The 12,350-nt window shown below is 44.8% G+C and overlaps 2 protein-coding genes across 3 annotated transcripts; one reads left to right on the plus strand and one right to left on the minus strand.

Moving 5' to 3' along the window:
* Positions 1-491: 491 nt before the first annotated feature.
* fbxo7 (F-box protein 7) lies at positions 492-5,059 on the minus strand. Of its 2 annotated transcripts, none has more exons than XM_069720589.1 (10): positions 4,962-5,059; positions 3,975-4,097; positions 3,490-3,697; positions 3,143-3,403; positions 2,918-3,062; positions 2,493-2,576; positions 2,188-2,283; positions 1,687-1,863; positions 1,525-1,565; positions 492-1,076 (listed from the first exon to the last, which is right to left on the minus strand). In XM_069720589.1, exons 2-10 carry the CDS (start codon positions 4,094-4,096, stop codon positions 660-662), a joined length of 1,551 nt encoding a protein of 516 aa, XP_069576690.1. In that variant the 5' UTR covers position 4,097; positions 4,962-5,059; the 3' UTR covers positions 492-659. The 2 variants fall into 2 exon arrangements, with proteins under 2 accessions (XP_069576690.1, XP_069576691.1); XM_069720590.1 differs by having other exon boundaries at positions 3,143-3,371; positions 3,476-3,697; positions 4,962-5,058.
* Positions 5,060-5,740: 681 nt separating this feature from the next.
* rtcb (RNA 2',3'-cyclic phosphate and 5'-OH ligase) lies at positions 5,741-11,214 on the plus strand. Its single transcript, XM_069720591.1, has 12 exons — positions 5,741-6,010; positions 6,671-6,749; positions 6,830-6,897; positions 6,964-7,063; positions 7,518-7,674; positions 7,790-7,946; positions 8,160-8,319; positions 8,404-8,579; positions 9,397-9,585; positions 9,672-9,782; positions 9,879-9,998; positions 10,100-11,214. The coding sequence occupies exons 1-12, from the start codon at positions 5,918-5,920 to the stop codon at positions 10,205-10,207; spliced, it is 1,518 nt and encodes a 505-aa protein (XP_069576692.1). The 5' UTR covers positions 5,741-5,917; the 3' UTR covers positions 10,208-11,214.
* The last annotated feature ends 1,136 nt before the right edge of the window (positions 11,215-12,350 follow it).

Genomic DNA, 12,350 nt, shown 5'->3' on the forward strand with positions numbered 1-12,350 from the left:
TAAAAATAAGAAAAATAAAATACATTATGAAATTAAATATCTGTAAATATTTTCACTTTTTCAGCCAGAAAAAACACAAAAATGTTTCTTTTAAATGAACAATTTAATGTTCGTTTCGAAAACTGTAAAAAAAAAAAGTGCAACATTTATTTCTTAATTTTATTTTGTTCTTAAATCATTATTTTTATTTAATGAATCAAAAGCACGAGACACAAAGTCAATAATTAAGTCAAACATCATAGTTTGTTTTTAAACTTTTATTTAACCTTTTAAATCATCGTTATTGATCGGTGCTGATCAGTTTCTGTTTCTTTACATGTTAGTTTTGTTTTCTTTAGTGGTTTTAAATATTTGAAGTAATTTTAAAATAACAAATGAAGACTCGACTGATATACGTCTTTTATAAACCGATGTTTCCTCGTCATAAATATATTAATATCGGCTTTGAACACTTTCTAAAAAAAGTAAAACGTTAGTAAATCATAAAGAGATGCATTAGAAATAGTTTTTATTTATTTATAGTTATTTAAAATGATGAACCTCCAGTGAGGTCCAGTGTTTCAGAGCTCTGATGTCCGTGTGGACATTCGCTGCATACAAAAGGAGAATATTAAAGTTTTTATTGGTTAAGTTGAAGACTCCTCGTTCACTTCCTGTTTTCAGATGAACCCTCGCCGGGTGTTAGCGGGGCGTCCTCCCATCGGTCGGTCTCTGCGGAAGTCCAATCGAGGTCGTCTGTCGGGATCTGGGGGCGGGCCGATGATGTCGTGGCGGGGGCGGGGCAGCAGGTCGTGGGGGAGGCCCGGCACCGGGTGGACGGAGGGGAGGGCGGGGAAGGGGCGGAAAGGGGGGACGGGGGGGACGTGGTGGAGGCCCGGTCTGTGGTCGTACTCGCCGCCGATGATCCCCGGCACCGGGTGGACGTGGGGGAGGGCGGGGAAGATGGGGGGGTCGTCGGGGAGGGCGGGGAAGGGGCGGAAGGGGGGGAAGGGGAAGTCACGGCGGCGGTACGGGGGGAAGACCTCATGCGGCGCTCGTCGGACTGTGATGCGTGTCCTGTACGCCGTTTTATAAACCTGGAGGGAAACATGCAACACGGAAACAAACATTCATTCAAACATTTATTTATTCATTTATTTATTTACTTATTTATTAATTTATTTATTCATTTATTTATTTATTTATTCATTTATTTATTTATTTATTCATTTATTTATTCATTTATTTATTCATTTATTTATTCATTTATTCATTTATTCATTTATTTATTCATTTATTTATTCATTTATTTATTTATTTATTCATTCATTCATTTATTCATTTATTTATTTATGTGGCAGCAATATGTCATCAATCCAAATGGTTCTTTTAATAATTTTTTTGTAAAACAGCAGAAACACATTTTCTAATCAATTTTAAAATGATTTTTATCCTTAAAACTCTGCAGATCATCAATAAAATCCTTCATCATAAAAACAATCAGCAGATTTATGGATCAGAAGAAGAACTGATGAAGTTTCTCACCTCTTTCCAGTCGGTGTCTCTGGATCTTCTGCATTCTGTAACTGAACAACAAACAACAACAAACAACAACAGGAAGTTCATAAATCATCAAACATGAAAACGAGTCTCTGGGAGATTAACGGTGTATAAAAGTGTTTTCCGCGTCGTGTCTCGCGGCCTCACATCTGAAGTCGCGGCGGAAAAGGTGTCTCCATAGCGACGAGTCGGCCGTAGCGGCGTTGAAGTGGCGGCTGACGAACGACAACTGGAGAACCGACTGAACGTCCAGCAGGCGGACGATCCGGAGGAGGAGCTCCGGAGGAAGAGCCGGCAGGCCGAACGCCACCGGCAGCGCCATCGCTGGAGGAGGGAGCAGTTATATCACCTTCATTATTATTTAATAACATCTATTATTGTTTTAATAATATGTATTATTGTTTATTACAGTTTTATTACCTGTACAACAACTATGATGAATAAAATTTCAGATTTCATGTCTGCTTATTTCAAACACTGAAAATTGAACCAAACTGCTGCAGAAAACAGTTTGATTGTTAGTTTCTTCCAGAATAATAATAATAATAATAATAATAATAATAATAATAATAATTCACTTTGTTCAGACTTTTTAAAACGCAAACAGCTTCATCAGAATCAGGTTTAATGAGTTGATGTTGAACCGACCGTCTCTGGCCACAGCGATCAGCGGATACGCCAGCTGGTCTTTGAAGACCCGTGACAGTTTCCGGAGGTCCTTGAAGGCAGCAGCGGCACTTTCTCCTGAAACACACACACACACACACACACACACACACACACACACACACACACACACACACACACACACACACACACACACACACACACACATACACACACACACACACACACACACACACACACACACACACACACACACACACACACGCCTGTTTTACAACGCCGGCCAGGCGGCGAAGGAGCGGGCGAGCGAGCGAGCGCGACTCTACCTGGCCACTCGTTGGTCACGTAGCTGGACGCCTTCAGACGAAGGTTACGAACCGCGGTGACCGTTTCTGCCACCTTCAGCGTTGCTGTGGAGACGAGAGGAGAGGAGGAGGAGGAGAGGAGAGGAGGAGGAGAGGAGGAGGAGGAGAGGAGGAGGAGAGGAGGAGGAGGAGGAGGAGGAGAGGAGGAGGAGGAGGAGAGAGGAGAGGAGAGGAGGAGGAGAGGAGGAGGAGGAGAGGAGAGGAGAGGAGAGGAGAGGAGAGGAGAGGAGAGGAGGAGGAGAGGAGAGGAGAGGAGGAGGAGGAGAGGAGAGGAGAGGAGAGGAGAGGAGAGGAGAGGAGGAGGAGGAGGAGAGGAGAGGAGGAGGAGGAGAGGAGAGGTTAGCAGGACTTAAAGGAGAGTTGTGCTGTGGAGAGCCTGTACTTACTGTTGATGACCAGCAGGCGGCCCATGCTCACGCCCACCACCGAGGCCACGCTGTCGTCACACAGAGGGTGTGTGTACTGCAGCTTGTAGACTCCGCCCACTGACCTCCAGCCGGCCGGCATCTCTCCGCCCTTCAGCTCGCCGCCCTGCAAACACAAACGTTCCCGCTGACTGACGGACGGACGGGTCGCCGGGCGGGAAGCGTCTCGGCTCTCCGCCGTCTCACCTGAGGACTGAAGCCCGTCTCCAGCATCAGCAGGTGTCCGGCCACCATGACGCCGTCGTCGGGGCTGCAGATGTGAGCGGCGTGGTAGAGCAGCTCCAGGGACAGCGGGGCCTCGCCGGCCGCCGCCTCGCTGCACAGCATCGGCTCCCGGACGGGCGGCGACGCTTCGGGCTCGCGGGTCTCCTCCGACCGGGCCGGAGGGAGACCGGCGGTGGTGACGGCGCCGTCGCTGATACCGATACCGCCGCCGTCGCTGTTCATCTGTTTCAGAAGGAAACTGTCAGGATCCGTCAAACCGATCGATGAGTTCAGTCTGTTCCCGCTGCGGATGACCTACGACCTCTCACCTGGCCGGTAGTCTGCCGCCTCTGCTCCCGATCGGTCGAGCCGTCGGTCGTCGCGTTGCCGGTCGAGTCTTCGGCGGCGGCCGCCGCGGGAGTCGGCATGACGACGCAGATCAGGTCTCCGGATACGATGCCGTCGGACGCCAGACTCTGACCGCGGTCGGTCAGCGGCGTCGAGCCGTTCAGGAACAGACTGAAGTCGGTGTCGCCGCTGAAACACAAACAGGAAGTGGACTTGCCGAGTCACCGCTTTTATTCTTTGAACAACAGGAAGTAAAAATATGACACGTGACGTGTCCGCAGAACAAAGAATTGTGATTGGCTGGTTTGGTTCTGAAATGTTGTCGAGTCGTGGCAAAGGCGGCAAATTCAATCTGACAGGAAGTGATCGGAACGTAATTATAACGTAACTTCAAGCTAAAATAAATAAAGTCAGAAAACCTCGGCTGCGTGTCAGAGAGGATGTTGGGAAAATAACGGTGTCTGACCTGAGCCCATGAGCAGACAGCAGCGTGTCCTTGACGTGATCCGACAGCTCCTTCAGACTCGGTTCTGCTCCCGATAACTCCACCTTCCTGGTCTGACGGTGGATCCGAACTCGCAGCTTCATGCTGTGGATGAAGACCCCGACCCTCATCATCATGATGTCACTCTTACTGTTTATCTGCTGTGCTTCAGCATCATGTTCACCATCAGCTCTTTATTGTGTCTGTAATGGATTCAAATGTTTCACGATGGACAGCTTCCAGAATCTTTACACCAAACTCCATTCACTTTTTATCAATTTATAGTCAAATCTATCCACATAATTTGACACTGTGCTAATAAAAATAATTATAAAAAAGGGATATCGTCCACATATATTCAGCCATGTCACAACACGGATGTTAAACCTTCATCTGTATGTCAGCGAACAAGAACTTTTAACAGCACACTTTAAAGCTGTGACACATTTTTACTAAAAACTGAAGAAAAGTCGATGGAGTCTGGTGTAGAGCTGCTCACTTTAAAGCCTTTGATTACTGACGTTTTCTTATAAACTAACAGTTTTATTTTATACTTTTATTCTGCTGGTATTAAAGTACACCTAATTCAAGTACTAAATCCCAAAGTACTAAATCACAAGCAAATTTAAGTTTTGATGAGTCATTAACGTTTTTATGTCCAAAACTGTTATTCAATATTTAAACAATTCAGAATCAAACTGACATAATTAGTTTGACGTTAACGTTAAAAACGTGACGTTTGAACAACATTTCAACGGAAAAACCGACTGAAATAAATGTAATAAAACAGAAACGTTTCGTTTTCGTTTCAGCAGCCTGAACGTTGAACAGCTGCTGCGGAACACTGAAGCTCGTTAGCTCCTGTTAACTAACCACTAACTAACTAACCAGGTTAGTTAGTCGGTTTAACTTGTGTTTTTTAGTCCTGACAGGATTCAGAGCTCCGGAGACGAACATAAAACCACTCACATGATGAACTGACGTGATGCTGTCCGCCACACTTCATCTTGTTCCTCTGTAAAAACAAACCGGACTGTTAGCGTCCAACTCAGCACAAACTGCTTCCGGTTTCCGTTTTCAAAATAAAACTCCTCCGAATACGACGATTCATAAACAAAACATTCAAAAAGAAATAAATCCTCTGGAATTAAAGGCCTTTTTTTATGAGATGGTTTAATTTCAGGCCTTCATGGTGAACTCTCTTCAGGGATATCTATGGCTATATCTATTTTTTTTATTTAATTTAACTTTCTTTATTAATTGACTAATCATTGTTTGATTTCAGCTTTATTTATAAAATAATATTTTATGCAAACATGCAAAAAAAAATTGCTGCACATAGAAAAACTATAACAGCACACAAAAAATAAAAATAAAAAATAAAAATGTAGGTGTTTATCCCAAAGTTAGTATTTATACATTCATGGATGGAAAACATGAAAAGAACTACGTAGCATCATCCAGAAAATACGTCCACCTCTAAATCAATGGTGAATCATTATTCACCATTGATTTAGAAAGAAAATGAACGTTTGATGACGTTCTCATGTCAAACAGGTTTGAAGGCCAGTCAGAAGACTTCCGGTTTTATTGAGGACATCTTTGTCAAACTTGACAAAACATATGAAACTACAATTACGGCAACTGAGCAGTTTAATGCAGCGCGATGACTCAGAGATATTTAAAAATACTAAACATTATAGAAATAAATATTTAACATCGCGTGCTTTGGAAATTTTAAGTTGTAATTGGTACACTTCATATTCGGCGCTTTTCTTTATTTTAATGCGTCATTCAAAATTAACCATCGCGTTTTCCTGTACGGGCTTCCGTAGTGCCGTGGCTGTAGGTGACGTCACATAGCCGGTGAAGCGCAGCGCTAAAAGTGTGAAATCTTTTGTCTGCGACGTTTCTGCTGCGCAACAATGAGCCGAAGTTACAACGACGAGCTGCAGTTCCTGGAAAAACTGTCCGGGAACAGCTGGAGGATCAAGAAGGGCTTCGTGCCCAACATGCAGGTGAGACGCGAACGAGCTGCTAACGTGGCTAGTTAGCCGCTAGTTAGCCGCTAGTTAGCAGCTAGTTAGCCGCCTAGCTCCCAGTTGACCGGTCAGTTAGCCCACGTGGTTCTGGTTCTGGTTCTGTGGGTTTAACTGGACCGAAGAGACCAGAACGCGTTTAATGTGGCCATAATAAGAGCAGAACCTGACACCGGAACCAGCCTTGAACGGAGCTGAGTCAGGCTGAAGTATCGATCAGCCGGATCGATCGATCAGTGACGTAGTAAATAAATAAAGCCAAGAAACGTCATATTATTTATTATTATTTTATTTTATTTTTTTAATTTATTCACACTTGACTTTTAAATTAACGTTTCTTTTCGTGTAATGAGACATAACATCAATATTTATCTCATGTTACTTTGAACTTAATTGATCTCATCTTTCTGATATTATCTTTTTATTTGTTTAAAATTATCTTTTAACATGAATTAATCTTATTGGGTAACTTTTCACTTAAATGTTTTCTTTAGTATTATACAACTTAACTTGTTAAACCATGACTTTTAATTGATTGTATTTTAACTCCTAATATAAAACACTTGTCTTTTATCTTTTAATATAAATTAATTTATCTTGACTTCTATTAGAACTTCTCTTTTGTCATATTTCTTTCAGGTCGAAGGAATCTTCTACGTCAACGAACCTCTGGAGAAGCTGATGTTCGAAGAGCTTCGTAACGCCTGTCGGGGAGGAGGTGGGATGAACTTTGACCTCTGACCTCGTCCCAACACCTCGACCCCTCCTCTGATTCGTCTGTCCGTTCTCGTCCTTCAGGTATCGGCGGATTCCTTCCCGCCATGAAACAGATCGGGAATGTGGCGGCGCTGCCCGGGATCATCCACGTGAGTTTAACGATGATTTGTGGACGATGTTGTTGAACGGTTGAACTCACCGTCGGTCCTCCGCAGAGATCCATCGGCCTCCCGGACGTCCACTCTGGTTACGGCTTCGCCATCGGAAACATGGCGGCCTTCGACATGAACAACCCAGACGCGGTCGTGTCGCCGGGTAAGAAACGCTCCTCTGCCACATATTTACTGAGACGATCAGAACACCTTTTAATGTGTTTGTGGTGCGTTCAGGGACCAGCGTCATGTTGAGAAACCAGAAATCGGCTGTCCACATTCTTGAGGTCGTTCGTGTCGTATCACGGAGAAGCAGGAAGAAGAAATCCTGTGGATGAAAACAAGTGGACGGAGTTCCACTAAAATTCGATGAAAAATGAATGTAGTCTGGTGGAGCGATTCCAGTTTTAACAACTGCTGTTTGTGCGTCCGTGAAAATATAAATAAATATATAATATAAATAATCAACTTTCTCACAGAATGTTATTTGATTCCTAAAATATTTGATTTACTTTCCTGTCAATCAACTTATTGATTAACAGACTAGTTTTGGATTTCTTGTCGGTAACCGTTGGATACGATCTCGGGTTGAATCTGTGTTTCCCGTCCGTGTTCAGGCGGCGTTGGTTTCGACATCAACTGCGGCGTCCGCCTGCTGAGGACGAACCTGGACGAGCGAGACGTCCAGCCGGTGAAGGAGCAGCTCGCCCAGTCGCTGTTCGACCACATCCCGGTGGGCGTCGGCTCCAAGGGGGTCATCCCCATGGGGGCCAAGTAAGGGGGAGGCCACAGCAGGGACACCTGTCCCACCTGTTTCCCACCTGTTTTAAATGTGCCACCTTTTTCACCTGTCTCACCTGTTTTAAATGTCCCACCTGTGCGTCCCCAGGGACCTGGAGGAGGCCCTTGAGATGGGGGTGGACTGGTCTCTGAGGGAGGGCTACGCGTGGGCCGAGGACAAGGAGCACTGTGAGGAGTACGGCCGGATGCTGCAGGCCGACCCCAACAAGGTGTCGTCCAAGGCCAAGAAGAGAGGCCTGCCGCAGGTATCCGGTAGCCCCGCCCCCCACCCCCGTAGTCACACCTGTCCATGAACAACATTCATCAGCGTCACACGTTGAAGCGTCGACAGATTTTCGTTAAAGTCGTGGAGTCCGGTTTCCTGTGGAGGTGGGCGGGGCTTCGTGTCCTCAGCTCCGCCTCTCGCTCCTCTTGACTTCCTCCTCTGAAAGTGAGCCGTGTGTCGTTGTGCGCTGCAGCTGGGAACTCTGGGAGCAGGAAACCACTACGCTGAGATCCAGGTGGTGGACGAGATCTACAACGACTACGCCGCCAAGAAGATGGGCATCGACCACAAGGGCCAGGTGTGTGTGATGATCCACAGCGGCAGCCGGGGGCTCGGCCACCAGGTGGCCACAGGTACCGACCGACGAGCTCTTTATAGAACTTCTAAAGATTATTAAATGTAAAACGTAAATAAAAACCACGGTTTGTTGTTGACAGACGCGCTGGTCGCCATGGAGAAGGCGATGAAGCGGGACAAGATCACGGTGAACGACCGGCAGCTGGCCTGCGCCCGCATCACCTCCCAGGAGGGTCAGGACTACCTGAAGGGGATGGCGGCTGCCGGGAACTACGCCTGGGTCAACCGCTCCTCCATGACCTTCCTCACCCGACAGGTGCGCTCACCTGAGCATCTCGACGGGGTCGACGGGGTCAACGGGGTCAGCTGACTCAATCAGAATCAATCAGCTCCAAAAACGTCACAAGTGTTTGTAGTGACGCCGCTTTACCTGCTGAACAAGTCCTAACGAGTCAATCAAGTCCTAACGAGTCCTAACGAGACAATCAAGTCCTAACGAGTCCTAACGAGTCAATCAAGTCCTAACAAGTCCTAACGAGACAATCAAGTCCTAACGAGTCCTAACGAGTCAATCAAGTCCTAACGAGTCAATCAAGTCCTAACAAGTCCTAACGAGTCAATCAAGTCCTAACGAGTCCTAACGAGACAATCAAGTCCTAACGAGTCCTAACGAGTCAATCAAGTCCTAACGAGTCCTAACGAGACAATCAAGTCCTAACGAGTCCTAACGAGTCAATCAAGTCCTAACGAGTCCTAACGAGTCAATCAAGTCCTAACGAGTCCTAACGAGTCAATCAAGTCCTAACGAGTCAAGTCCTGATAAATGAATTTCATTCAAGTTGATTACGGAGTAAAGAGTGAACTAAGACTCGATGAGTCAGTTCTTAGTGAGTCCAGATGTTTAAGACCTGACGAGTTGAGAAGATGAGGCCTCAAAGATAGAATCAACTTCTTCGGCCTCAGAAGGTCAATTAAGACCCGATAAGTTGATAAATACTAGACGAGACTGACGGAAAACTAAAAACAGACAAATTCTCAGGCAACTTCTGAACTGTGTTTCTCTGGTTCGTCCACTTCCTGTTTCTTCTGCGTTGAGCCCGTCCGGTACGTCACCACGTCATCGTGTGTTTCAGGCGTTCTCCAAAGTGTTCGCCACGACGCCGGACGACCTCGACATGCACGTCATCTACGACGTGTCTCACAACATCGCCAAGGTGGAGGAGCACATGGTGGACGGGAAGCAGAGGACGCTGCTGGTCCACCGCAAAGGATCCACCCGGGCCTTCCCGCCGCACCACCCGCTCATCCCCGTCGACTACCAGGTACCGGCACCGGCGCCGCTCGGACCAGCCGGTCTCGCGCGTGAAGCCCGGCGGGACGTCTGAACGTGTTGCGGTTTGTTTCTCAGCTCACAGGTCAGCCGGTTCTGATCGGAGGGACGATGGGAACCTGCAGCTACGTCCTGACGGGGACGGAGCAGGGCATGACGGAGACGTTCGGGACCACCTGTCACGGAGCGGTACGGGTCGCACGCTCGATGATGTCACTCACCGCGAGCTCATCCGGACTTCCTGTTTTGTTTCACCTCGTTAAACCGCTTCCTGTCTCCTTTCAGGGTCGCGCGCTGTCTCGAGCGAAGTCCCGCCGGAACCTGGACTTCCAGGACGTCCTGGACAAGCTGGCCGACAAAGGCATCGCCATCCGGGTGGCGTCGCCCAAACTGGTGATGGAGGAGGTGAAGCGGCCCGGCCACCATCTTTGAGTTCAGATCCACCGACGCGATTCGCCGATTAATTAAAACTCCCGTCTCGGTTTTTGTTTCTGTTTTTTTTTCAGGCTCCCGAATCGTACAAAAACGTGACGGACGTCGTCAACACGTGTCACGACGCCGGAATCAGCAAGAAGGCGATCAAGCTGAGGCCGATCGCCGTGATCAAAGGCTGAATCACCGGACTGATCACCACGAGGCGAAGGACGATGAGGCGAGGAAACAAGGACTTCACTTTTTTTTCTTTCAGGAGAACGACATGAATTTATGTTGAAGAGATTTAAAATCAGATTTTTATGTTGATGCCAAATCTGTGATCCAAATAAAGACGATCACTGAAATCTGAATTTTATATTTTCACATCACAGAACAAATAGTTTTTAATTCACTAATTAACTTCCAAATTCAACACTTCCTGCTAAAGTTTCAAATTAAAAGAAGATTTATGCCATTTGGGTCTCTTCAGGGCTTTTAATGTGAAACATTTTGCGCAGGAAGTGTTGAATATTTACTGACAGCAGCTTCACAATCAAAAACTAATCATTTAGTTTCTCTTATTATTACATGTCAATTTCAGCAAAATATTCATTAATATTGTTGATTTAAAAGATGTCACCCAGCTTCAATGTGGATTTGTACGGAGTCCCACAGTGGTCAAAATTCTCACCACGACCCCTTGAATATTTTTGTTTTTTTTAAGACTACTTTTGTACGATTGTAATATTTTTCTTCTTCCCTTCTGGCCTCCGAAAGAATTGTGAAGTAACGCAAAAGTAGTCCTAAAAAAAAAAGATGGCCGTGGCACCTCGGGGCTCCATACAGTTCTACTGAGGAGAGGGAACTCAGTTCTATTTGTTGTACTTTAAATTAGATTTTCTTGTGTGCATACGCATGACATTTTTTATTTATTGTTATAAATGAATGTACATTTTTTTGGAGTAATTGTTTGGTCAGTTGAACATCGGTAAATTATGAAAATCGGTCGTCTCAGCAGCCTCAAAATGTGAGATCAACACTCAGAAAATTTTATTTACAGTAAAGACAAGTGCAGCAATTTTTTTTTTTTTTTTTAAGTTTCTTAAATTTGTCTGATTAACTTATCAATTATTCATTAGCTTAAAAGCAATACTGTTAAATCAATACACTGTTAAAAAATAAAAGTAAACCTGATTTACTAAGGTGAGCTTGTTTCAACTGGTGATAAAATACAGAATATTTTGCATTTCATTGCTCACATTCATTTTATTTGTCCTTAAAAACATGAAACTACTTCTGAATCCGCAGCGCTGAACAAACTAAACAACAAATCCAACAGGAAGGAAGACGATTAGTAAACATTTTATTGGTTCTAAGAGATGTTCAAACAAGAAGGTTCATCAAAAAAAATAAAAATAAATCAACACGTTTTACCATCAATGAACACATGAATTCATTTGGCAGCTTTTCAGGTCCGCTGATTTAAATGAAAATAAAAACGATCGCAGGCTGCAGAAACCTGAATATTCATCAATAAACATCTAAAGAGGCTAAATGTCCTTTTAGCTGAAAACACTGGTTTCTGCTTCGGTGGGTTCACGGACGTAAACGTTCGGAGGCAGAGCGTGAATACGACGGCGGTACGAAGAGGAAACAACCACCAACATCTGGAGGGTTTGTGACGGTTCATCGGACTTTAACGACAGATGTGTACGGAGTCCAAACCGGGTCAACACTGAGGGAACGTCAATATTTAGGAGAAAAAACACGTTTCTTTCTTCGTGAGATGTTCGGATAAATATAAATCTTCGTCGAGCCGAGATTGTCAGCAAGAAATAGTTCCAGTCATTTTTATCTTTACAGTCATTTTAAATCGGTGAGCTCTTGAAGTGTTAGCAGGTATTTTATTTTACCTTCGTACGGAGCTAGGCTAGCTGTTTCCCTCTGCTTCCAGTCTGTATGCTAAGCTAAGCTAATGACTAAACACTCGAGGCCGATATCCATCTGAACATCTAACTATGACAAAGAAAGACAATTTTACAAAATACTTTACAGAAAAAGCAACTTGCAATTCTACAGAAGCCAACTTCTGCCATGTAAAGAAAAAAATTATGAAAAGTTTCCTCAAGTTGAATTACCATGAACATAAAAATGTTTGGTAACTTTATTTTATTTTACTGGCAGTAATGGGCTTCCATACGCAGCTGCGTCCGGGCCGGTTTTATGTACGTTTAATTTAAGAAATAGTTTCAAAGGTCCAGTGTGATATTTTTTGGGGGGCAAAGCTATTTATTTATTTATTTATTGTCTTTATAGTCAAGAAGATGGATATTAGTTAAATCT

The sequence above is a fragment of the Brachyistius frenatus genome, unplaced genomic scaffold (assembly GCF_029030835.1).
Source record: "Brachyistius frenatus isolate BFR_SWC_R1_liver_20210118 unplaced genomic scaffold, ASM2903083v1 Contig_244, whole genome shotgun sequence".
Taxonomy (NCBI): Eukaryota; Metazoa; Chordata; class Actinopteri; family Embiotocidae; genus Brachyistius; species Brachyistius frenatus.

Excerpts from the sequence above, each read along its gene's own strand:
- fbxo7 (XM_069720589.1), bottom strand. The coding sequence starts at position 4,096 with ATGAAGCTGCGAGTTCGGATCCACCGTCAGACCAGGAAGGTGGAGTTA. Across the intron at positions 3,698-3,974 it reads CTGTCTGCTCATGGGCTCAG|CGGCGACACCGACTTCAGTC; the intron begins GTCAGACACCGT and ends TTTGTGTTTCAG. Across the intron at positions 2,577-2,917 it reads CCGCCTGCTGGTCATCAACA|CAACGCTGAAGGTGGCAGAA; the intron begins GTAAGTACAGGC and ends TCGTCTCCACAG.
- rtcb (XM_069720591.1), top strand. The coding sequence starts at position 5,918 with ATGAGCCGAAGTTACAACGACGAGCTGCAGTTCCTGGAAAAACTGTCC. Across the intron at positions 7,947-8,159 it reads AGAAGAGAGGCCTGCCGCAG|CTGGGAACTCTGGGAGCAGG; the intron begins GTATCCGGTAGC and ends TGTGCGCTGCAG. Across the intron at positions 9,783-9,878 it reads GGACCACCTGTCACGGAGCG|GGTCGCGCGCTGTCTCGAGC; the intron begins GTACGGGTCGCA and ends GTCTCCTTTCAG.